At 43.2% G+C, this 26,224-nt stretch overlaps 3 protein-coding genes across 3 annotated transcripts; all 3 read left to right on the forward strand.

The window, feature by feature from the left end:
* Nucleotides 1–648: 648 nt before the first annotated feature.
* LOC138953238 (uncharacterized) lies at nt 649–20,178 on the forward strand. Its single transcript, XM_070325038.1, has 4 exons — nt 649–1,581; nt 15,789–16,769; nt 19,596–19,727; nt 20,167–20,178. Exons 2-4 carry the CDS (start codon nt 15,843–15,845, stop codon nt 20,176–20,178), a joined length of 1,071 nt encoding a protein of 356 aa, XP_070181139.1. The 5' UTR covers nt 649–1,581; nt 15,789–15,842.
* Nucleotides 8,465–15,198, forward strand: LOC138953237 (uncharacterized). Its single transcript, XM_070325037.1, has 2 exons — nt 8,465–9,538; nt 15,190–15,198. Exons 1-2 carry the CDS (start codon nt 8,465–8,467, stop codon nt 15,196–15,198), a joined length of 1,083 nt encoding a protein of 360 aa, XP_070181138.1.
* Nucleotides 20,179–20,342: 164 nt separating the features above from the next.
* LOC138952472 (uncharacterized) lies at nt 20,343–25,674 on the forward strand. The gene is made up of 5 exons (XM_070324147.1): nt 20,343–20,453; nt 20,965–21,045; nt 21,678–21,769; nt 22,283–22,418; nt 23,224–25,674. The coding sequence occupies exons 2-5, from the start codon at nt 20,983–20,985 to the stop codon at nt 23,803–23,805; spliced, it is 873 nt and encodes a 290-aa protein (XP_070180248.1). The 5' UTR covers nt 20,343–20,453; nt 20,965–20,982; the 3' UTR covers nt 23,806–25,674.
* The last annotated feature ends 550 nt before the right edge of the window (nt 25,675–26,224 follow it).

The following is a 26,224-nucleotide window of genomic DNA, read 5'->3' on the forward strand; positions in this document are numbered from 1 at the left end:
TCACCCGTGTTGTGGGATAGGCCAGTCAATCGCTGGGTTCACAGACGCACAACACTCGCCTTTCATCGGAGTCGCCACAGCAACAAAGCACAATATGTTCCAGTTAAAAAAAAAAAAAGGGTCTGTATGTGACCGTGGCTGAGGCAGCAGAGACACGGAGACACCGTGTGACAGTTGGTGTTGTTGCCGGTTGTTATAGTTCCCGCAGAGAATCAGGATCGATTCTGGATCCTGTAAGCGACTGGCACCATCTATTCACAAAAGAGAGCTGAATTGTGTTTTGGTTTCGCCCTCTTTCGCTTTGGATAGCTTGCGGTAAAAAGACAACTATGGTCACGCTTTGGCGACTTTGATAATATCTTTCAGTCTCCATTGGTTGCTGTCAGTGCTGCCTTATTCATCGGTGGTGCTGTTTTTGTTATCTGATTGGCATTACATTTGGACAACAAGTGACCGACCTATTTTTTTTGGTAAGACTTCTTAATTGTCGATTCTCTATTATTTCTCGAGTCCAGCTGGGATGAAAATAATGATAAGATCTATTTCAAAACGTCACACTATAAATATATTGACGTCGGCTCTGCCGTCAGCTATATTACCGGCTGTTTTAACTCAGATACAGACAATGTAAAATTCATCTCCATACGATGACTTTTTCAGCGTTGGGTCTGATTTTATATTAATTGGAAATCGTTACTTTCTGTCAGCTCCATCTACCTGTCAATCAATTTTTTGTCAACGCCTGCTTGTTTACCAACTGACTGTTTTGCTACCAGCTCAGTGGACTAATCTCTACTTGTACCGGACAGTGCTGACAACATCGCACTTGGTAGGGGGAACAGGCTGTCTTCACGGTTGCACCAAAAACACCAGCACACGAATTCTCCAAGGAGCGCATGGTACTAGCGGTCTGCGGAACTCTTGCTATTTTAGACCCGCGGACGAGCTAAGCTGTTAAGCGCTGTTCAATAGCGAAACGGCGAGCTCAAACAAGTAGCCCTCGTAAGGCTGAATGGTCTAATGCGGCCTCGATACACCTTTTAACGTCGGTTCTGGTCGGTCAGTTGTGTGTTGTTTTAAGCTGGTCACTCGGTGCCAAGTGGGACCATTCGCCAAGGCAAGGTCTGAATACAAACTTGTTGTGAGAAGACTTTTATCAGTGGAGTGTACCTCTGTGTACCATTCAATTGTTGGACATTAAGTGATTCTTAAGTGGAATTTACAGCGATCGAGGGAAAATAGAATGACGACTTATTCGTTCGGGAGTGGATATTCAGCTCTGATCGATGCCAGTATTGTAATGACGGCACAAATGTTGCATGTGTAGAGAGCTACACTATGGTCAAGGCTGGACATTAATTAACCACTGCTTCAATTAATCTGTTATCGTGTTGGTGACATAGGTTAATTGATACTAACCCAATGGTCAAGACTGTATATAATACATCACTGATGTTCGGACTTGTGAGGCTTACTTTGTTCTGTGGTTGAACGGTGGACACAGCTGACTCATGCAGTGGACCAGGAGTCAAGACAAAGACCGTGCGGATAAAGACTCCCTCTGAGAGTGAGTCTACGAAGGTAATCGACACTAATTTCAACTTATTTGAAGTGCTATTGTTTTTTCAAAGCTGTCTAAGTAGATTGTACTAAGTACAAGTGCTATTGGTATATGAGTGAATGTTTGGCATTTATTTATGTATGGGGTTCTGGATATACACCAATGAGAATTCGTGTTCGAGACCAGCCAGTTCTTCTTCAATCAGGTAAACACAGACCCGACAAACAGTATGGATTCAAGCATGAGGGCTATTTTAACAGCCACTTAATTTTACGATAAGACAAGCGGTAGAGTATATATATATAAAAACATTTACTCCTCTGGGTAAACTCACAACTTAAACACTTAACAGTCGGTAGGCTACCATACTCAATTGTTCTCTAACAATCAGCACACAGAAAGAAAGCCCAAACGTAAACTATTTAGCCGAAAAGGAAATTTCTTGCACACAATTTCAAATTAACACGGTTACACGGTTTTTCGATTTGTCGTGACGCCGTTTACAGGAGACTATCTTGGTCGTACCTTGAGACAAAACCCAACAGATCAAAGATCGACAAGTCTTCTGAAACTAAGAGGGGTGCTGCTAAACGAACAGATACATAACACTCGAATGAATTTAAAACTTGAATAATTTACCAAATTGCTTTAAAAAACACACACGGAAGACAAGTAACCAAAAGGTCTAGACTCTTAAATAAGGTTGAAACTTGAGGAACACATTGATTTTTACTCAAAAAACAAAACCTTTTCTCTCTAAGCTTCTTGTTTATGCCTTTCAGACAAAAAAACCCCGGTGCACTGGGTTAACACTAACGACTACAAAGAAGCGTCTTTTTTATAACACGAAACTATCTGTTGTCGTTCATGAAAAATTCAATATCTAACTTGCCAACAGTTCTTTTGTGTCTACTTGGATCACAGGCGGAAGGTATCGTCCACTGGACTACTACTATCACAGAAAGACTACAAGGTTCGTCACTCACCTTCGAGTCTTCTGTGTTCTTGGAGTCGCTTCCTGGGGAAAAATATTGTTCAAGACGGTTTGCCTCTTCCTACAGTCTGTGTAAGGTCAAATAAATACAGTTGAATGATTGTTTGAACTGTATGTACCTTTAATTTTCAGCTTCCGTCCGCTGCAGGTTGTTATTAACCATCATTTGGACGAATCTTCGTTTGCGAGCCGCTAACTTCCACTTGGTGTCAAACTCATGCATCCGCACCGAATATGCATACCAGCGCTCATTGGTCTAAAACATATGTAAATATTGTGCAGAAAAGGGAAGCTACCCACGGGAAAGTAATCATCGAATATCCTGTTATTAACCAATGAGCGCTGGTATGCATATTCGGTGCGGATGCATGAGTTTGACACCAAGTGGAAGCTAGCGGCTCGCAAACGAAGATTCGTCCAAATGATGGTTAATAACAACCTGCAGCGGACGGAAGCTGAAAATTAAAGGTACATACAGTTCAAACAATCATTCAACTGTATTTATTTGACCTTACACAGACTGTAGGAAGAAGCAAACCGTCTTAAACACTATTTTTCCCCAGGAAGCGACTCCAAGAACACAGAAGACTCGAAGGTGAGTGACGTACCTTGTAGTCTTTCTGTGATAGTAGTAGTCCAGTGGACGATACCTTCCGCCTGTGCTTGGATGACGCTCGCACACATCGACGACCAGACGTTGCAGTTTATTCACCAGGAAAAAATCACAACAAAGAAGCTAAAATTACTACATTTAGTCAAACTGTGGAACTCACAGAATGAATATGAACGTAGTCCGCCGCTAGTGCAAAAGGCAGTGAAAGTGACGAGCCTGTTTGGCGCGGTAGCGGTTGCGCTGTGCTTCATAGCACGCTTTACTGTACCTCTCTTTGTTTTAACTTTCTGAGCGTGTTTTTAATCCAAACATATCATATCTATATGTTTTTGGAATCAGGAACCGACAAGAAATAAGATGAAAGTGTTTTTAAATGGATTTCAAAAATTTAATTTTGATCATACTTTTTAATTTTTTTAATTTTCAGAGCTTGTTTTTAATCCAAATATAACATATTTATATGTTTTTGGAATCAGAAAATGATGAAGAATAAGATGAACGTAAATTTGGATCGTTTTATAAAACAATTATTTTTTTTACAATTTTCAGATTTTTAATGACCAAAGTCATTAATTAATTTTTAAGCCACCAAACTGAAATGCAATACCAAAGTCCGGCCTTCGTCGAAGATTGCTTGGCCAAAATTTCAATCAATTTGATTGAAAAATGAGGGTGTGACAGTGCCGCCTCAACTTTTACAAAAAGCCGGATATGACGTCATCAAAGACATTTACCCAGGAACTCTCATGACAAATTTCATACAGATCGGTCCAGTAGTTTACTCTGAATCGCTCTACACACACACACGCACACACACAAACACACACAGACACACATACACCACGACCCTCGTCTCGATTCCCCCTCTATGTTAAAACATTTGTTTCCTCCGAAAGCGGCGTATGGCTGCCTAAATGGCGGGGTAAAAACGGTCATACACGTAAAAGCCGTGGGAGTTTCAGCCCATGAACGAACAAACAAACAAACAAAACATTTAGTCAAAACTTGACAAGATGTAAAAAGAAACAAGTCGCGTAAGGCGAAATTACTACATTTAGTCAAGCTGTGGAACTCACAGAATGAAACTGAACGCACTGCATTTTTTCACAATGACCGTAGTCCGCTGCTCGTGCTAAACGCAGTGAAACTGACGAGACTGTTTCGCGCGGTAGTGGTTTCGCTGTGCTGCATAGCACGCTTTTCTGTACCTCTCTTCGTTTTAACTTTCTGAGCGTGTTTTTAATCCAAACATGTCATATCTATATGTTTTTGGAATCAGGAACCGACAAGGAATAAGATGAAATTGTTTCTAAATCGATTTCGAAAATTTTATTTTGATCATAATTTTTATATTTATATTTTTCAGAGCTTGTTTTTAATCCGAATATAACATATTTATATGTTTTTAGAATCAGAAAATGATGAAGAATAAGATGAACGTAAATTTGGATCGTTTTATATAAAAAAAAATTTTGTTACAATTTTCAGATTTTTAATGACCAAAGTCATTAATTAATTTTTAAGCCTCCAAGCTGAAATGCAATACCGAAGTCCGGCTTTTGTCGAAGATTGCTTGGCCAAAATGTCAATCAATTTGATTGAAAAATGAGGGTGTGACAGTGCCGCCTCAACTTTTACAAAAAGCCGGATATGACGTCAACAAAGACATTTATCGAAAAAAATCAAAAAAATCCGGGGATATCATTCCCAGAAACTCTCATGTGAAATTTCATAAAGATCGGTCCAGTAGTTTTGTCTCAATTGCTCTACACACACACACACACACACAGACAGACACACACACACACTGACACACATACACCACGACCCTCGTCTCGATTCCCACTCTATGTTAAAACATTTAGTCAAAACTTGACTAAATGTAAAAAAAGGACGATTTGGGAAACTCGCCACCTCGGAAGCTGTTCTTTAATGTCATAAAAGCGCTAGCACCAATTTATCAAAGATCTTGAACATTTTCACTCATCAGATTAATAGATTTTCAAGTTACTGAAATGAAAATCGCTCATATCATTTGCCGATTTTGGGTCGTGTGAACTTATCCGCAGGTAGGTGAATGAAGGGAAACTGATTTAATAGTCTTGAAATGAATAGTCAGTGTCTTGACAAAGATAACAAATGGTATTACTTGTGTATGCCAAACCATCCACGAAAAGAAAAAATAAGATTTTACATCAGAAAATCACCAAACTTCTAAGTTTTAACGTTAGAAAAATGCAGATTAATGCGTCTAATTTACATTTTTAGTATTATGTGGGCCACACAAGGCTTTACGAAAAACGGGACCCCAGAGTAAAAAGGTCACCTGAAGCATTGTTTGCTTGCCTTAATTAACTTTTTCGCGACGCGCCGCCCGAATACAAGCGTTCACTGATCATGCCGTTGTCAGCACGCCGCCAGAATCCGTGCGTAAGGTGCGTGAGTCGCTTCGCCTCACACCGCCTTAATAGTAGCGTTGGAAGTGGAAAATACCACGCTGGGGATTTTCCATACGAAAACCCACGTCATAGGTTCAGAGGTCGGCTGCATTACCATACGCGACAAATAACTCCCAGAACAGTTGATTTCATTGGTTAGTTTGGATACTACAGGTCATTGACGGGACCAACCCATGCCTTAGTTTCATATTTAGGATTCCAAAATGTCGCGAGTTGTCAGTGTTGTTGCGAAGCGAAGCGGCGTGCAGAAGGAAGGTAGTGACTGTGTGTGCATGAAACAGTGGTGTTGTGATAGATGGATAAGTGAGTGATGAGGGTGAATGAGCTATTAGCCAAATCAAGAGCTCGAGGTGTCAATGCTACTTTGGCCAAAACCCAATGCAAGCGGACGGACGCGATTCTGGTGCCGGGAATGTTCCGGCTGTGGCCACATGGCTGTGGCGCTTTGTGTTGATCCGTGCTTCGAAGTGTGGCACACAAAGAAGGATGTTCTCCGTGCATAAACCGAGTTCTAAACAAGTCATTTATACAAAAACTGTAAATACTGTGACAGCAAGTGTTTCTTTTCTTCTATGGATAAAACCCAACGCAATGGGACTCGATTCTGGTGCCTGGAATGTGGTGTGGCGTTTTGCGTTGAGCTGTGCTCTGTGGCACTGTAAATACTGTGACAGCAAGTGTTTCTTTTCTTCTACATGGATATATTCATCATAGTCATCACCCAGTCATCTCATTGTATCATTCAGGTTAGTAAATTCTTTTTTGAGTATTCACTAACAACATTTTGTGCATATTTTCAAACATGTCTGTAGTATTTATGTGGTGCCTCTGGACTTTTTTTTATTTAAATTGTTGACATTTTCAATAGCATACCACACAAACACAACAAGCCTTTTGACAAATACAAAGTACATTTCTGAAACAATGAAAGATCTTTCTTTAATTGTGTGCAAAAAGTAAGTCTCCACATGTACTAGTTTTTTTACAATATTTTTTTCAAAATACAATATTTTTTTCAAAATTTTCAAATTTTGGTTGTCAGCAGGCTATTTATTGACATTTTCAATAGCATACCACACAAACACAACAAGCCTTTTGACAAATACAAAGTACATTTCTGAAACAATGAAAAATCTTTCTTTAATTGTGTGCAAAAAGTAAATCCCCACATGTACTAGTTTTTTTACAATATTTTTTTCAAAATACAATATTTTTTTCAAAATGTCCCAATTTTGGTTGTCAGCAGGCTATTTATATGCTTTGGCGCATGCGTTCTGAGTGTATAGTCAGCAGTCGAGTTTACTGAGTGGAAGAATGTAGCTGACAGTGTTATCCAACATGCTCTTCGGACTTTTACGCCGGCTTTGTTCGATTGCTCTTACAGCTTTTTCTTTTGGCCGTGATAAAAATAAAACGCAAAGTATTCGTCATTCTCCTTTTGAGAGTGGTTTCTTTCTTTCTTTTTACATTTAGTCAAATTTTGACAAAATGTTTTAACATAGACGGGGGAATCGAGACGAGGGTGTGGTGCATGTGCGTCTGTGTGTGGGAGTGTGTGTGTAGAGCGATTCAGAGAAAACTACTGGGCCGATCTTCACGAAACTTTACATGAGAGTTCCTGAGTATGATATCCCAACACGCCTGAATTTCTCTATGAGATAATAAAGTATTCTTATTCTTATTATTCTTATTCTTTTTTTTAAAAATGTTTGGATAAATGTCTTTGTCTTTGATCCGGCTTTTAGTAAAAGTTGAGGCGGCACTGTTACACCCTCATTTTTCAACCAAATTGATTGAAATTTTGGACAAGCAATCTTCGACGAAGGCCGGACTATGGGATTGCATTTCAGCTTGGAAGCTTAAAAAGTACATAATTAGTTTGCTCATTAAAGTTGTCATTAAAATCGAAGTTTCAGAAGCAGATTACAAAATGATTGCATTGTATTCCTCATCTTCTCTTGAATTCAAAAATATATAGATATGTCATGTTAACTCTAAAAATGTGCTTATAATGAAAGAAAATAGGTTCAGTAAGTACTACGGACGCGTGCTTCGCGGGGGCGAGCGTGACCCGACTCGGTCTTCGGTGTGGTTAGCCGAGACTATCTGACTGTAGTCTCGGCGATGACTAGTTTGTGGTGTTGATCTTGACTAAATGTTTTTATATCGCTTTACGCGACTTGTTTTCTTTTTCTTTTGCGTTTTCTTCTTCTCAGAAGAGGTTTAGAGAGCGAAATTATCCAGTTCAGTATATACTGTAATCCTTGTAGCCGTTTTATTTATTTTTCTTTCATAATTTTTTATTTTTAATGAACTGTTTATTTTAATCTAAACTTTTTTGAAGTTCAGTCTTACCTATTTTATTGCTTTCATGATTTAATTGGTTCATGAAACTGTGCGAAAAAATTGCCAAAGTATTTGATCTGGCAAAGCCTGAGGATTCGTAGTTTGACGGTTCACATCATGATGAATCATTTTAAAAACTGTTCCTTCGTAGGTATATTATTTTTAGGTTTACATACGTTTTTTATTTGGACTTTTTCTCTTGTTTTTTTTTTTTTTTTACGGCACACTAGGTGTAGATGTGTAGATAGTTGTAGTAACAGTAACTTTCCCTGACACTCGCTGCTAACAACGAAGGCGTCTTTGTTTGGGTCATTTTTCAACCTCTCTCAGTGTAACATAAATTTAGCCTACATGGGCTTCTCATCTGCTGAATGCCCTCGGGAAGTGCACTTAATTGATTTAAAGAGAGCATAAATCCAAATGATACGAAGCATTGCTGTGACGTTTGAGGTGTAATTTCACGCACAAGAACGAATATTGGTAGACAGATCATGAGGAAACTGGCAGGATCACAATGGGGCGCAAACGAAAAGATCCTCAAGACAGTGTACCAGGGGACCGTACGACCTCACCTTGAGTACGGATCTAGCTCTTGGATGACAGCAGCCAAGACGCACCTTCAAACCCTAGAGAAAGTCCAAAATCAAGCGCTGAGAATCATCACAGGCGCTATGAAGACAACCCCAATAGACAAGATGCAACAGGTGACCGGCATACCTCCACTCAGCAAGAGGAGAGAATGCAAAGCGATGGTACAAGACATCAAGTACCAGTGCATTCCAGACCACCGAATGAATGCAAGGATGAAGCAGCTCTCTTCTGGCAGGCTAAAGAGATCAAGCCGCTATGCGACTGAGACACGGGCCCTGAAGAGAGAACACCAAGCAAAGATGCCTGAACTGGTTCACCCATCACACTTCTCCCTTGAAGAACCACCCTGGAAAAACAACCTTGAAAACGTGTCCATCCAGACAACAGTTCCTCATCTCACAACAAAAGATGAACAGAGCGAAGTGCAGAAGAAAGCCCTGACACTTGCCATGCTCGACGAAAGATACCCCCAAGAAGCATGGATGCGGGTCTTTACAGATGGGTCCGCCACAGACGCCGTCAAGAGAGGAGGAGCTGGTGTCTACATCCAACACCCCAGTGGAGAGTGGCAAGCAGAGGCTATACCAACTGGCCTCCACTGCACCAACTACAGAGCAGAGGTAGAAGCGCTTATCCACGCAGCCAATACCATCAGCAGCAAGGTCAATCCCGACACCCAAGTTGTCTTCCTGACTGATGCCTTGTCTGTGCTGCAAGCAGTCAACAACAACAAACTGCCTCAGCTTACAACGACACTTCATAACATCAAGTGTCTGAAGACTGTATTGCAGTGGGTCCCCTCACACTGCGGGATAGAGGGGAACGAACAAGCGGATAAAATGGCCAAACTGGGTGCGGAGGACGAACAAGAAGAAAACCCAGTGAGCGCCACAGAGATGAAAACCATCATAAAGTCTCTGCTTAAAACCCCTCCAACGCATGACAGCTACCACCAACTGTCAAGACCTGAACAGGTAGTCATTTTCCGCCTGAGAACAGGGCACAACAGAATGCAACAACACCTGCACAAAAAACTGCGAGCCGTGCCCTCCCCCATGTGTCCCTGTGGAGACGCAGAGCAGGATGCAGCCCACATCCTGCAGGACTGCAGAAATCTCCAGCCCCTGAGGAGAGAGATCTGGACCAGGCCGGTGCCCCTTCATGAGAAGCTGCATGGACCTGTGGAGGCTCTTCATAAGACCACCAGCTTCATTACCAGAGCTGGACTCCAAGTTTAACATTGGCGATCGACAAGAAGAAGAAGAATTGGTAGACAGATAAAGCACAGAGGAGAGTCTGTCGCGAAGGTCGATACCTCGACCCTGTGTGTTAACAACGTCATCAGCGGCCAGCAACGAGAAGCTTTAGCCGACCGCCTTTTTGAATTTTGTTGTGAAGGGGATGATGTGCATCTCTTTGGTTCTCGCCGAAACCGAAGCTCAAAAAGCCAGCTTCCGCCACCGTCTCCGCAGAAACCCAACCCAACCGATTCCGCCCCCAAAGTATGCGCCACTTTCTTGTAAACAACCTTTATTTAGAATCAGACCGCAGAATCAGTAGGTTCGTACGTAAATCTTGTTTTTGTGTACGTAGAATGGAGAATTTTGCCTGTCTTTCTTGAGAGTGTGGTTGGGATGACTACTTACCCGTGACCTCAGGGCCAGTAGCTACAAACGATCATCATTGTGAGAACTGTGCCTTTTGTCGTTGAGAGTGTCGCTAGGATGACCACTTAGCCCTCACTACCTGTAATAATTATTGCCCCATAAAGTGTTTTCACTGGAAACCAAGCGCCTCTATCAACAGGGAAGGAGTAACAGCTTGCATTGTTCCTTGCCTGGCCGAACCGGTCATTTCTTCATTCAAGCGAGCATGTTCTGCACCTGCGAAATCAATACATCTCCTTACAATACATCTCTTTACTAGAGCAGTAGTGCGTGACTGAAGACTTAGGAGAAAATGTATAAATGTAACACATGAATAATTCAGCCTGACACCTCTGTTACCGCACGATCTGTCATCAGTGAGTGGCTGAGAGCTGTCAAGAATTTAAAAAAAAAACATTAACAATGCAGCCGAAAGCCCTGTTACCGCACGATCTGCCATCTCCATCATCGATACAACGGTATGAGCAGTGGAAACCCCTTCCCTCGATTACAGATCCCCCCCCCCCCCCAAAAAAAAAAAAAAAAAAAACCCCACCCCCGCTTTTCTGTTTATTACGTCTCTTAAATTTACCTCCTTTTAAAGACTCCCTCCCGTTTAAGACCTGATTTTATCAGATTTCTGGAGGCCCTAAAACGGAGGTTCCGCCAAAGCATGTAGAGTAGGTGTGTGCGCACAAGTCTCTGGTTGCACTGTGGTGCAGTCGGCTCACATGATCTCGTGTCAATGCGCTGTTTGAATAGCTTCCGGGGGACATACTCTGCCAGTCTCTCGGGAGCAATTGTTATTGTTATATGAAGTCTTATATCGCGCGCGTATCTCCAGACTCGGACTCAAGGCGCAGGGATCTATTTATGCCGTGTGAGATGGAATTTTTTACACAATACATCACGCATTCACATCGACCAGCAGATCGCAGCCATTTCGGCGCATATCCTACTTTTCACGGCCTATTATTCCAAGTCACACGGGTATTTTGGTGGACATTTTTTTTTTATCTATGCCTATACAATTTTGCCAGGAAAGACCGTTTTGTCAATCGTGGGATCTTTAACGTGCACACCCCAATGTAGTGTACACGAAGGGACCTCGGTTTTTCGTCTCATCCGAAAGACTAGCACTTGAACCCAGCAATAAAGACTTCATCAAAACAGTGTGTGGTGAGATACCTGTCTCATTAGTGCTAGCAGCCCAATATTGGCGTTTGGTGTTTTACTTTACGCCAGCATGAAAACAACGTAGTTGCAGTGACCTCTGGGCTAGCCTCTTTCTCTCTCTTTGTCTCGTTGTCTCTCTCTCTCTCTCGTTCTCTCTCTTTAGGCTCTCTCTCTCTCACACACATACCCGTCGCGATATAACCTTGAACGGTTGAAAACGACGTTAAACACCAAATAAAGAAAGAAATCACACACATACACACACTCACACATGGGGACATGCTCTGCCAGTCTCACGGGAGCAATACGGACTTCATCAAAACAGTATACCTGTCTCATTAGCGTTAGCAGCCCATTATTGGCGTTTGGTGTTTTACTTTACGCCAGCATGAAAACAACGTAGTTGCAGTGACCTCTGGGCTAGCCTCTTTCTTTCTCTTTGTCTCGTCGTCTCTCTCTCCCTTTCTCTCTCTCGTTCTCTCTCTCTCACACACACACACACACACGGCACACACACACACACACACACACACATACACTCACACATCACACACTCACACACACACACACACGCACACACACTCGCTCTCTCTCTCTCTCTCTCTCTCTCTCTCTCTCTCTCTCTCTCTCGCGTTTAGAATTTTGGAAATCAACGCCTCTTTATTAATTGATTTATTGAAAAGAGAGTTTATGGCATCATGCAACGCACGGTATTTGTCTTTATGATATCGACTTCAGGGAATGGTAACAGTTAGTGTAGAACACGAGTTGTGGGGGAAAACTGATGCGCTATCAATATTGGTCGCAAAACAGTTACAAGGGACTTTTAGTGAGACATCAATATTTCATCAAACCATGCAACCAACGGTGCGGAAAGAGGATGGCTTTGATCACGGGGATGTCGCAGTGAAGCAAGTGACTGGGTTTCCATACATTGTCTCGTCGATTTAAGGTAGTTGCCTACATTCTGAAGACTGTCGAAGAAAGCATGGATCGGGGCGTGAACGAGTACCCTTCCAATTCTGCACACAGCAGAAAATGCATACCGAAAAACGAAAAGAAACACCGCCTTTAATATATAACCGAATTGATATGGTGACTGTAAAGGGGAACCATTTTACATCGCCGTAATGGGATGTTTAAGTCTAAGAGAGTTTAAAAGCGCGCAATGGTACTGATACGCTTCTACTCCAGGCAACAACCTTAACCCATTTTGATGGCACAATTTGCGGTCGATAATGCATGAGGATCGAGGAGGAGAGTGTTTCTATGTACACGGAAGCTTTTAAGCCTTTTCACATCGATGCAGAATGCTCGGCACAAAACATCAAAACGGGCACCATGATGTTCCAGGGAGCGTGTGGTACCTGGCGCGCAGTTAGACCCAGCCCGCAAATGGGACGACTACTCATAAGCGTCTTCCCATCGATTTCTTGTAGGTCGCTTCGATTTCCTGTTTATCGCGCTAGCCGTCAGTGCGGAGACTGGGCTAAGGACCTGAGAAAGGTTGACAGCTAATCAATGTCTACTTCAGTGGAACCTCCCATTTGAGAGTCCCCCCCCTCACCGATTTAAGACCTTTCCCACTTGTAAGACCCTGATTTTTTTTCTCCGAATGTATGTCCATAAAATCAGTCAATTTACCTCAATTTTAAGACTCTCTCCCATTAAAGACCTAATTTTCCTAGATTGTTATGGGGGCGAGGACGCCCCCATTCTATACGGATAGTTTCGAGGTTGACCATGGGCAGCGCCATTTTGTTGTGAAATACGTCATCAGTTTGTGTACACAGGAAGTTGTGACATCCGTCACCCTATGGGAGGGGTGACGTCAAAATTGTTCATCTGTAGAAAGTTGTGAAATCCGTCACCCTATGGGAGGGGTGACGTCAAAATTGGTCATCACAGAGTTTGTGTAACACAGGAAGTTGTGAAATACGTCACCCTATGGGAGGGGTGACGTCAAAATTGTTCAACAAAAACATGATATGTCGCTTTGTGCAGGGTCAACTGCAACAAACTCAAACCGAGCCATTCATACCTAGTTGTATTTGAGTGACTTATATACCCGACATTTTTATTTCTTATCTTTAGCACAGGTGTAGGAAAAATCATGAACCAAAATGTTATTTATTTTCTAATTTAACATTTTTTTTACAAATATGACCATGGTCTTTTAAACATACAGTGACATTAAACATTGTTATGTTAAAAAAAAGAAAAAAGAAAAAAAGCTTTTGTGCACAAATCAGAAAATACATTGTACATTTTACCTACAGGCCAAACCGTGAGTGTCTGTGGCAAAGCCCGACCCAGGAAATTGCACTGATCTAAATTGTCAAGAACAGGCGCTTGCATTTGGATGTGTCCAATGATAGTAGGTTTGGTTGTGATCAATCAGAATAATGTAGGAATAAAAATGTATGACAGTTTAGTATGATGACATGTAATTCACATATGCTGAAATATGATATTATACATCATGTAATATTATTATGGCTGTTGCCATGACCATGAAACCCAACAAAGGTTTAATGTAATGTAATTCAAAATACCAAAACCGAGCACCTATTAATCTCGTCTTTGCGCGTGAAGATTGAGGCCGTCTGCCAGTAGCGGTTAGGTCATACAGTGGAACCCCTCTCTAGCGACCTTTAAAATGTTGACAAAAATCGGTCCTTGTGGAGGGGGGTCCTTACAGAGGGAGGGGGGCGGAGTCAGGGGGCCACAAAGAAAGTCAGATTTAAAAAAAAAAGAAAACAGAGAAGTTTGAGTTGCTGACGACCGTTCCCTCTGAAAGCAAACTGCTTCGATTTCATGTTTGTCCTTGGTGTCCACCAGTTCTGGTGCATGTACTACCCTGGCCAAGTTTCCTCTCAAGACATCAAAGAGACCGCCCCAGTATACTCTACAGCCTCTGGGCGAACCACCTCTCATAGCTAAAACTGGGTCAATGACCCCTGGGAAGAAGGTCAGTGTCTATAAAATTTTACTCCTAGGCCTGCGGCCAGGGGGGGGGGGGGGGAGTATACCGGTACCATTTGAGAATCAGACCAAATGAGAATTGAACCATTTGAGAACATCCTTTTTTTTCAATCACTACATCGAAGGCCTGCGGCCCGGGGTTCACATGGGTTGGTTTGTTTGTTTGTTTCAAACCCACACCCATATACACACATTTCCCATTTAAACCATTTGTCGGCCCCCTGTCGATATTTATCGACTAAGTTCCTTGTTGGAGGTCTTAAAAATGGAGTTTTACTGTATACCTGCGTCCGACTCGCTGTGACCAGAGTTGCTTTAACTGTTGTGACTTGGACCATGCTGTACCAATCGCCGGGTGTTCTGAGTTGACGATCGTTCCTTTCCCACACATTTCCCTCAGTATTTTTCTGTACACAATGGGCGTTGCAACACGAGGCCTGTCGTCGTCGTTGACGCGGCTTTGTGTTTTGATTTAAACGATTGGCGATTGCTCTTGTTTTTTCTCTCCAAATTGTATTATAATTATGTTCTTGTGAAATCGTTCAGAGGGCGTAAGTTATTTTTTCGTTGTCTTTTGGTGGGAAGCAAATCAGTTTGGAAGGCGTGATGGTGGGGGTGATGTGGGGGGTGGTGTGGATAGCGTTATGGGCACAGATTGGTTTTCTTTCATACAACTCAATCAAGCAGAGCCAGTTATGCTTGAGATTTTGCACGGGCGTCAGTGCCTTTCGCCTTTTTGCACTCACTGACAAGTCGCCAGATATGGCATATGCAAAGCTTTAAGCAGACGACGGTTAAGTGGATTATGGTGTTAACAGGGCACCTGACGCAGTGCGAAAAGTCAACGGAATTAAAGCTTGTCACCTTCCCGAATATGTCGGTAAAACAGAGCTTGCCATGAGTACGTAACAACTTAATGTTGCGGTATGTCTTTTCTGTTGACTTTGAAACAAATCCCGCACGTGACTAGAGCGGATTATTTCCAAAGTCAACAGAAAGAGCGCCGTGGAGCTGCGTTTCACGTGGATCAATATTTCATGTATTTAGACAACCGTTTTCCTTATTGATTTTGTGTGTTTTTGTCAAGTAGCCGATCGATAGGGATTTGCATATGAAACGACAATGATTAGTTCGTTTCAAAATGGAATGCAAAAGGGGTAGTTGAGATGAAGAAAACGCAGTGACAACAAATATGACGCCGTGTGTTAGTTTCTTTCTGTACTAAATCTGGCATTTGAGTGCAACAGACAAACTTAATATTTGCTGATTTTAGCTGTAAAATCCTAGTCAGAATCCTATGCGTTGTGTAATAAAAACTCCAGCTCATACATTGCTGCAAAAACGCGCTTGTCGGCTCGAACACCTTCGGCTTATCGTACTTGACTAACTCCATCCCAAACTCTTTTTTCTGTTACAGCAGGGAACTACACAACCAAGCCAGTGAAAACCAGGACCAACAAACACCTTCAAGATGATGATGGCAGCAACAAGACGCTCGGCGTCCTCTCTCAGCCGCAGGGGCAAGTCTCCCAAACCCAAGAAACGCTCGCGAAAAGCCAGCAACGAGGACACAGACAGAGACAGGGCTGCCTCCCGCATGGACTTCGGTGACAGTGGGAGAACCACGAGGTTAGAGCAGAGACCATTTAGCCCTGCATCGAGAGATGAGAACGAGAGAGGCAGAGCCGAGTCCCGTCTCGATTTCGGCGAAAGCGGCGAGCGAGTCGACAGGTCGGGAGAGAGGACGTCTCAGGGTTCAGAGGCAAAGGACTCGTACGGGGCCTCAAAACACGGCGACGTCGCTGACTCGGGCATAGACTCTGGAAACGGCGTTGCTGAACCCGAAAGTTTAGTGGGAATTCATCGGCGAAGCAGCTCCAGCGACCACGTCGACGACGGACACGCTAGCCCGTCTCCGGACAAGCATCACCATACAGTGCCCTCAGACAGAAGTGCTGTTCAAAAACCAACGTCTGATGAGAAGAAAGACCAGCCAGCTGTGACTGTGACTGTCACCGATCACTCCAAGCCGGAATCACCGAAAGCGTCCAGAAAACGACGGAAGTCCAAACCCAAACGAGATCGACATTCAGCATCTGCAGACCAATTTCCGGTAGCTGCAAAACCACCCTTGACGACCAGCAGCGACAAATCTGCCATGTCGGACAGCTCCACAGACACGGAAGACAAGGAATCGTCTGACGGCTCTACGCTAGCAGGGTCTCCAGCCAGATCCAAGCCACCGCCCGCTGAAGGGAAAGCCTCCGTGACAGAGAAGAACGGTGACAGTGAACACTCAGATCAAGCCGTGGAGAAGAGAAAGAAGCTGGAGGCTCGCCTGGAGCAGGCCAAAACCTCGCTGCAGTCACCCCACGTCAATGCCGCCGTGGATGCCTTCGTAAGTATTCATGACTTTCTTTTTTGACAAACTGTCCTTAGTTCCATAAAGCGAAAACATGGTCTTGCTGCACTTTTTACTAAAGAAATGGACATAGACTGGATGCTAAGTAACGCGTACTTGGATTGTGTTTCGAAAAGTAGGGCATGGAAATATTCGACAGTCAATGTTTAATAATTGAACAAGGGACTGCAGGTGAGAGAAATAAAACAAGATAACATTAAAAATGTACTCACCAGAAAACAGCAACATGTATTCTTGTTCCTGTTTTCTGGTGAGTAAATTTTTATTGATATCTTAGTCAATGTTTAGTTCTGAACATTACCTTCCTTCCCCCCCCCCCCTCAAACTTTCAAATACAATTATGACGGAAAACTAACACACGTCAACGCATGCCATTTTGGCTTTGAAAACAGTCCTTCTAAGAGCACCTTATCTTCGCAGTTTTGCTTTAACATGTTTCAAAAACATGTTGAAAGATAGGTTGTCGACTGGTTTTGAGTTTTGTAGCGTTGGTTGGTTTGTGCATGTGTGAGTGTGTGTGTGTGTGTGTGTGTGTGTGTGTGTGTGTGTGTGTGTGTTTGTGTCTGTGTGTGTGTATGTGTGTATGTATGTGTGTGCGTGTGCGCGTGCGTATATATGTGTGTGTCTGTGTGTGTCTGTGTACGTGCGGGCGTATCAGTGGGTGCGTGCGTGTGTGATTGTGTGTGCGCGCGTGTTTGTCTGTGCGTGCGTGCGTGCGTGCGTGCGTGCGCGCGCGTGTGTGTGTGTGTGTCTTTACTTTGATATATTCATTCGTCAGTTTATTTGTGTATTTTTGTGCGTTTCACAGCATGTGTGACCACCTGATGTCCGTAAATCTACCTTTCCGAATTTTTTTATAATTTCTCCTTCCCTTTCCTGCCCCCCCCCCCCCCTTCTCCCCATATCCATTTACCCGTTTGTCTCCCTTGTCGGCCCTATTTTCACACAGTTTAATCTAATAATTTAAATATGTTCCGCTCTCTTTCTCCACAAGGCTTTCTAAAGCTTTTGTTTTGAAGACCGTCACAAATAAATGCAGTTTCCTAGTAAACGGTTGAGCATTCTCATGTTCGGAAGTAAAGTGCTTTCAAACAATCACGAGGAAATAGCAGTCGATAACAGACACCTGATATCGTTTAAAAAAAAAAGTTATGCAGGCTCATGCACGCACATCCGCACGCACGCACGCACGCACGCACGCACGCACGCACGCACGCACGCACGCACGCACACACACACACACACACACACACACACACACACACATATATATATATATACATATACACAAACACGTGAACACACACAGACACACGCAGACTCAGTCCCACAGACACACAGACACACAGACACTCACGCGCACACATGCACACACACACACACATGCACACACACACACACACACACACAAACTCGACTTGCTATATAGTGTATAGCTAACAGTGTTCCTTTAAATTAATTTTCCATTTTATTTAGGGATTATAGCGGCTGAACTTTGAATTCTTCCTTTGAACATTATTTTAGGGATTAGGAAACGAATCAGAAAGATCATTAATCATTTGATGGTAATGATTGTTTTGAGAGATCGGAAATTCTGCCTTGGCATTGCACTGGGGTCAGTTGCCACACAGAAAAAGAAGGAGATACTCAGCTGATATGTCATGCTTATGTGAGAAATGCTGGTTGAAGGAAACTTATTGTTCTTGTCGCTGTTGTTGCTTTCGTCGATGTTGTCGTCGTTGTTGTTGTTAATGTTGTTGAGATCCTTTTGATATGCCTCTTCGAAACAGGAACAAAGGTTACACTGACCTGTTTGAACTGATTTTTAAATGATAATTGTCTTTGTTCCTTTCTTTGTCCGTCTGCGTCTACGCCTCTGTGTGCGCGCGCGCGCGCGCGCGCGCGCGCGTGTGTGTGTGTGTGTGTGTATGCATCTCTCTCTCTCTCTCTCTCTCTCTCTCTCTCTCTCTCTCTCTCTCTCTCTCTCTCTCTCTCTCTCTTTATTCCTCTCTCTCTCTCATGCAGTTTATTCAGACTTGCTTAACAATTGTTGCCATGAGGGAATATGTCTGCATGTCCCATTTGGAATCGTATCACGAGGATAAGAGAGTATGAGGCTTTCATTGTAATCTCGAACAATGTGCCATAATTTCACGATAATTAACCAGCAAGACGGGAGGTGTGGCCACTGCTCACTCCGCTGACGACAACGCTCGACGCCGGCTGTTGCGATCTGGACAAAAACGGCCCTATTCGTCACTCGAAATGGTCTGACCGCCTAGCCTGCGAACGCCAAGGAAAAGACGATAATTTACAAATAATGACTAACCAAACCCGCAGCTCTTTAATTTTGCAGCTTCTTGGTCGTAAAGGCAGAGGCTGGAGACATTTAACGCCTGTGGCACACTTCTGCAAAGTAGACGATTTTCGGAAATAACTCTGTCGGGTTTGTATGGGCTGTGAAAGAGTGAATGCCCTTGCTTTTTCTTCTGACTAATAACTTCACACGTGCTCTTGTCCATTTGTTTTAGACACACCCCTGACTAGTGATTGGCCCCTCCAATGTTTGTCCGAGTAAAAATGAAGGGCATTCACTCTTTCACAACCCATACAAACCCGACAGAGTTATTTTCGGAATTCATCTATTCTCACTAAATTCTGAGAAAGAAAAAAGTTCATGTTGTTGGGTACTACTCTTCTCACTCAAGAGCTAGCAGAACATTGTAGCTTTTGGACGGATCTGAAGAAGGTTTTTTTTAACTGAAAAAGACCGTTACTAATAACTTAATCCTGGTTTTGCAGGAGATGGCCGAGGGACCGCTGGTGTCTCCACCCAACACAGGATTGATGCAGGAGTTCCGCCGCCTCTTCCAACAGGAGTTGACACGCCTCCGCATGGAACTCGACACCTTTCGCCGCTTCTGTAGTAAACAGGTGTGTGTGTGTGTGTGTGTGTGTGTGTGTGTGTGTGTGTGTGTGTGTGTGTGTGTGCGTGCGTGCGTGCGTGCGTGCGAGCATTTGAGTGTGTGTGTGCGTGCGTGTGTGTGTGCGTGTGTGTGTGTGTGTGTGTGTGTGTGTGTGTGTGTGTGTGTGTGTGGATTCATTATTAAAATAAATAAATACAACAGTAGACTTTATATACGATTTTGAAACTCAGATGTTTTTGCACATCAGATGGAGCAAGAAGCAACCAGGTTAGATCCAGAGCTCCTGGATGCCGCCAGCGATAGATCGGAATCTGCAACACAGATAAAGTACGTATTTGTGACAGTCTCGAATAAAGTGTTTTAACATTTGAAACTTCTCATTTTGTTAATCTGATTAGATTCAGTCTCAGTTCTTCAATGTTGTTGTTATTGCATTTGTTGTTTAGATGAGTTGCTGAACCTCGGTATCCACTGCAAAAGACATTAACACTTTTGGGGAATATGAATCAAATTTTCTGGAAACCCTGTTTCATTATTCTGTGTGTGTGTGTGTGTGTGTGTGTGTGTTTGTGTGTTTGTGTGCGCGCACGCGCGTGCGTGTGTGTGTGTGTGTGTGTGTGTGTACAGAGAGGCAGCAGAGCATCAGAGGGATGCAATAAAGGATGAAGACATCAAGAAAAGAGAGGACCGGCTCGCCGAGAGGGTCGAGGATCTCCAGGAATACGAAAAAGAGGTCAGTTTGTTTCTGTCATGTTCTGTCCCTCTTCGTTCGTGGGCCATAACTTTTAACAAATGTTGTTGAAATTTCTTTTTAGTAAGAAACCTTAGCAGTAGTTTGTGACCAAAGTCAAGTCTTGTTAGTGTCATACTGAAGTTCAAATATTGTCCCGTGGAAAGGACAGTGTTGCGCTTCCGTGATAACATGGGACATGGACAGCACATGGCCTATTTTCAGTGGAAGCAGTCGCGATAAAGGTCAATATACACTTGGAGCATCCTCTTTGAAAGAAAAATAAAGACTGACTAAAGATGAAAAATAATTCATATTTACAGCAAACAAAGGCATAGAGAGTATTACTGAATTACTGCATCATCGATTTTCTAGAAAGCAACAAGCTTTTACTGCTGCCTTTACGAACACAAATGTTTTCAGTGGACTGTGAAGCTTATCAGGACACTGCATGCCGGAAGGCTTCATTACCTTCTCTGTCATCTGTATCTCAAGCGTTCACTCATTGTTGCAGATCCTGGAGGTAGAGAGCATGCTGAACCAGCGACAGGCTATCTGTGAACGCCGCCAGAGTGCGCTGCTGACGCTTGATGAGGTCAGAGCCATGGTTGACCGATCCTTGACACACGAGAAACATGCTATCTTGAAAAAAACATATTTTAAATAACATTATACCCCAAAAAAAGTCATGCACATGCACATACAAGTACACAAACACGCATAAATACCTAAATCACATATCTATGTAGGTACCTATTAGACATTTAATGAAAGCTTATGTTATCGTCTGATAAAAGTATCTAGGAAAAAAACCCGCTTGATGTACTGTCACGGAATAAAGTGAGTTATCAGAAATGCACTTTAAACTCGACAAGACTGGATGAGACAATCTGAGAGGGTATAAGAGAAGACGATCAAGACGGAACGAGACGAGACGAGAGGAGGCGAGATGCGACACCTTAAATATGACCACTTTGTAAATCGGTTTTACAATGGACTCGTTATGTATACACAACTGTGTAAAGCTTTACGTGTTTGGCTGCATGATTTTGAGGTGGTTTTTTTTCCAACGCTACGTTATCATGGTAACAGGAAGTGCAGAGTCTCGGAGAGGAGGCGAGATGAGACACTGTAACATAAAACTTGATCGCTTTGTGAATCCGTTTTGCGCTTTTACATCTGAATAAATGCATGATTTTTTTTAACGCTCTGTTTCCATGGTAACAGGAACTGCAGAGTCTGCGAGAGGACATCTTCAACAAGAAGGAAAACCTGCGGGACGAGGGGGACACCAGCGCGGAGAGAGCTCGCAAACACTGGTGAGTCCTGGACAACATTATGCCCTCATCATAACGAGGGTAGATTAGTTTAAACTTGTAGTGAAAGCTTACATTGTGGATATATTTTTACGTGGATTAGAAGAAGAAAAAAAAGACAAACACCCACACACCTCATAAATACAATGTATCCTGCTCAGTAACAGAAATATCACCTAATGACAATGATAACTAAAATTATATTTGGTCATTGTGTTTTGGCTGTAGGTCAACACATGCATGGATGTGTCATGTGATTTCAGTTCTCTTGATACTTTTATTTATGCCGCCCGGCATGAACTTGATGGGAGAAAGATTCGTTCGATATCTGTACATCCGCCTGAGTGTTCATTTGTGCGATCAACTCTGTTTATTTTAGCGCTGGGCGTTCTTTCAAATAGCGAAGGGATCCAAACACTGTCAGGGAGGTAACGTTTTAGTCACGAGGCATGACTTCCTGTAAAGCAGGTACTCGTATTACCGAAGTTGAGAACTAAAATTCGTGACATTTTGCAGGGACTTTGTTCGTCGTAACCTGACAGACAAGCAGGCGATGCTGGAGGCCACGATACAGAGGTACCGCACACAGATCGCCGCGGCCAATGCCTCCCTGGCCGCCAAGGACTCGCTCATAGCGCACCTCCAGAAACACGTAAGCCAAGACTTATGCGTGAAGTCTCAAATTAATCGGGCGAAGTCGACTTCGCGAAGTCTTCTTAGCGAAGCTGGCGGTACCGAATTTGTGGTAAAAACATATCGCTAAGTCGTCCCTAAGTGGGCTTCGGGCTCAATCAAGGGCAGCCCTTACACTGTGCTATCGACGGAAAGCGTGCTCAGCCAGCGTCAGACTTTCTGTGAACGCCGCATTTCAACTCAACTCAACTCAACTCAACTCAAATTTTATTGGCTTCAATTTTCATAGAAGAATTTGTCTTGCGCTTGGGAGAAAGTAAGAGTATAACATATAAAAACAGCATTCATATCACATTTCATGTATTACACACAGTAATCACTAGTATAAGCATGGGTGCGCTGCTGACGCTTGATGCGGTCAGGGCCTAAATAAAAGCACTGACAGGGCATTGACACATGTTCAGGGGAAACATACTGTCTACTGGATTTTTAAAATACATTTATTTAAATAAAATGGTATGCATACAAATACAAGTTCATAAGCAAACATGCCTATACTACTGTTCAAGATATTTTCTTCAGGCATTACTGAATCTGTCTGTCTCTCTGTCGATCTTTCACGGTTTCTGTTTTTTTGTGTGTGTCTATAGAGAGAGAGAGGGAGGGAGAAAGACAGACGGACGATAGACAGACAGACAGACAGACAGAGACAGAGAGTAGGACGTAGGGCACGGCTAACACACTTTTTTCTGAATCTTTGCACATTATTGTTTTGAAGCCCCATGATGACATTCTCATCCACACAACCATATCCATATCCTCAGGTGAAGGAGGGTCAGGAGAGCCTGAAAAGCAAGGACAAGAAGATGCATCAGCTGGAGGAAAAGCTGGTGCTGGTCACGGAGCAGACGCTCAAGCAGAGCATCGCCCCCACCACCACCACCAGCCTTTCCTCGGCCGTCGACCCCCGCCGCCCCTTGTCACGCTCGAGTAGCGCCAGGCCCCCCTCCTCCATGCAGCGCATGACCAGCGAGTCACCGGAGCGGAACGCGGTCAGCAGAGCAGGTGGTCGTCGTATGTCCGTGTCTGACGGATCGCTGGTCCCTACCGCCCCTACCGGTGGACGCCGTATGTCCACGCACCACCCGGACACTCCTGTCTTCGTGAAGAACGCGGAGAGCGGCAACGCTAGGAGGGAGTCGACGAAGAGCAGGGGTGGCAATGACACTGCTGCTAACGGTGTTCACGTGTCGAGAGACCCAGGCGTGAGCGGCGGGGCGAACAGCGGCAACGGTGTGTCGCGCGATCTGGCGGCGAGGAGGAAGAACTACCAGAGAACCCGCTCCACCCCTCACTCCATGATCAACAGTGCCAGCAACGCCAGCGCTGCCTGTAACATCCTGTGAAGTGTCACCGAAAAAACACCACACCACAGTCTAATTGTATGGGACCAAAAATCTACGACCATACATGTATATGAAGAGGTCTCTTTGATTTAAATGGCGATGCGCACACCATCCGTCACGTAGTAATAGCCGAAGGTCGGCTCCTGTGACGAAATCTCCACGAACTACGCCCAGTGGCCATCCAGATCCAGATCCAGACACGGGGGAATGTGTACCCTTCTTTGATGTCACCAAAACAAAACAAAACAAATGGGAATGTGTACAAGTCTGTGATGTGCTGCAAAAAGCTGTGGATTGTTGTACCACTTTGTGAAATGCAACCGAAAGCTTAGAATATTGTATTGTACCTTTCTCCGACACAAGTTCGAATTCTTAGGATACTATTCTGTGACATGCAACCGAGAGCTTTGCATATTGTACCATTCTGTAAAACGCAACCAAAAACTTCTGTTCGAATAATGAACCATTCAGTGATATGTAACCAAGACCTTGGAAGAAATACCGTCTTGTGATATGACATAACCGAACTTTGGAACAAGTACCTTTCTGTGACACTCCAGAACCGATAGATTGGAGTAAGCGAAGTACCGTTTTGTGACATGACACAACTGAAATTTTGAACAAACACAGTTTTGTGACATGACACATTCGAAAGCCTGGAACAAGTACCTTTTTGTGATCTTGACATAACACAACCGAAAGCTTCGAATAAGTACTGTTTTGTGACATGACACAACTGAGAAGTGGAGATAATGTACCATTCTGTGACATGGCATTAGTGAGAGCGAAAGTGTTTGACATGACATAACGAAAAGCTTGGAACAAGTGCCGATTTGTGACATGACACAACCAAAAGCTCGAAATAAGTACAGTGACATGACACAACCGAGAGCTTGGGATAATGTACCATTCTGTGACATTACGTATGCGAGAGCTGGGGAGAAGTACAAGTTTGTGACATGACATAACCAAAAGCTTGGAACCAGTGCCGTTTTGAGACATTAAATAGCCCAAATCTCGGAATAAGTACCGTGACATGACACAGACGAGATTTGGGGATAATGTACTATTCTATGATATGACACAACCGAGAGATTGGGCCAAGTACAAGTTTGTGACATGACACAACCGAGAGCTGTTAGTTCATTATGTATGCAAGCATGGCCTGCTTTTACTTCTACTATCTCGTGAAATCACTACAAAAAAGCTGCTGATATTATTGCCGTTCTGTTACACGATGCGAACTATTGATACAAGTACATGAAGTTTTTATGAACAGTCAAACCTTACTGATATGTGTACAGTGAGTCCCCCATGCAATGCAAGGGCAATATTGTAACACTGCGATACGTAGTTTGCTGGTTGTGTCGTAGAACGAGAGATAATCATATGGGATGACCACACGAAAGATCCCGAAATGTTGGAAATTCTATGTTGGACAATTCTGTAAGAGACCGGTTGTAATACTGTCGCAGATAAATCTCCCAGTGATATATCACGGGCAGAATGTAGCATGCCAACCACTGCGGATGACACTGCTCTTTTGTCAGAGACAACGACCAATCGGAGACCAGTAAATTGTATTATCATGTGTCTATTGGTCGGTTGTCACTGCCAGATTTTGACAGTGCCGTTGCCACTGCCGTTGACACTGCGTGCTACATTCGGCCCGCGATAGTGATATTGTGCTTGTTTGCCGGATCCTGGATAATCATAATGTGAACGCAGTACCCCTGGCACTGAAGGATTCTTTTCTCACGGCAAACTCTATACATGTACCTGGAGTGTTGGATTTAATCAAATGAAGTGTCTGTGATTGTGAATTGAACTTACTTTTCTTGGAGGATGGCTAATTATATGCTATACTCTTATGGGTTTTTTTTTGGGGGGGTACGGGGGGTCTAAGGCTGAAGGAAAGGGCGGGTGGGTCAGGAGGTAGACATGCAGTTTATTATTTATTATATATATATATTTTTCAAAAAGTAACTAAATGGATTGAAAGGGTTCAAATGTACTTGTTATCTCTTGTTAACAGTCTATGTGATAAGAATTTGAGGCATTCGTATTCAAACGATATACCGGTATTTAGTCTTTCAATCTGTTGTGCTTTATGCTTGTATACTCCTGAACATGCTGATTTGTTTGTACATTTGGCTGCTGATAACTTTGAGTTTTATATTTGTGTACAACATTGTGATAAAATCAATATTGTTGACCTTACATTCCAACAAGCAACGCTGCTGAGTCTTAACTTTACAACCCACAACTTATATAATGCTGCCTGAAATATTCTGTGATAATCTTTCCCACACACACAAAACATACCATTTATATTGCAGCCAAATACATATTTTAGTTGATGTGAAAACATTGTACCCCGTTATGATTGTTTGCTTTTGGTTAAATAGACTACTTTTGA

Source organism: Littorina saxatilis, linkage group LG17 (genome assembly GCF_037325665.1).
Source record: "Littorina saxatilis isolate snail1 linkage group LG17, US_GU_Lsax_2.0, whole genome shotgun sequence".
In the NCBI taxonomy this organism is placed as follows: Eukaryota; Metazoa; Mollusca; class Gastropoda; order Littorinimorpha; family Littorinidae; genus Littorina; species Littorina saxatilis.

What these genes read in the sequence shown, in the direction of transcription:
- LOC138953237 (XM_070325037.1), top strand. Translation starts at nt 8,465, where the DNA reads ATGAGGAAACTGGCAGGATCACAATGGGGCGCAAACGAAAAGATCCTC.
- LOC138953238 (XM_070325038.1), top strand. Translation starts at nt 15,843, where the DNA reads ATGATGATGGCAGCAACAAGACGCTCGGCGTCCTCTCTCAGCCGCAGG. An exon ending in ATGCCGCCGTGGATGCCTTC is followed by an intron (nt 16,770 to 19,595) that starts GTAAGTATTCAT and finishes CTGGTTTTGCAG; the next exon opens with GAGATGGCCGAGGGACCGCT.
- LOC138952472 (XM_070324147.1), top strand. Translation starts at nt 20,983, where the DNA reads ATGCTGAACCAGCGACAGGCTATCTGTGAACGCCGCCAGAGTGCGCTG. An exon ending in CGCTGCTGACGCTTGATGAG is followed by an intron (nt 21,046 to 21,677) that starts GTCAGAGCCATG and finishes CCATGGTAACAG; the next exon opens with GAACTGCAGAGTCTGCGAGA. An exon ending in GAGAGAGCTCGCAAACACTG is followed by an intron (nt 21,770 to 22,282) that starts GTGAGTCCTGGA and finishes GACATTTTGCAG; the next exon opens with GGACTTTGTTCGTCGTAACC.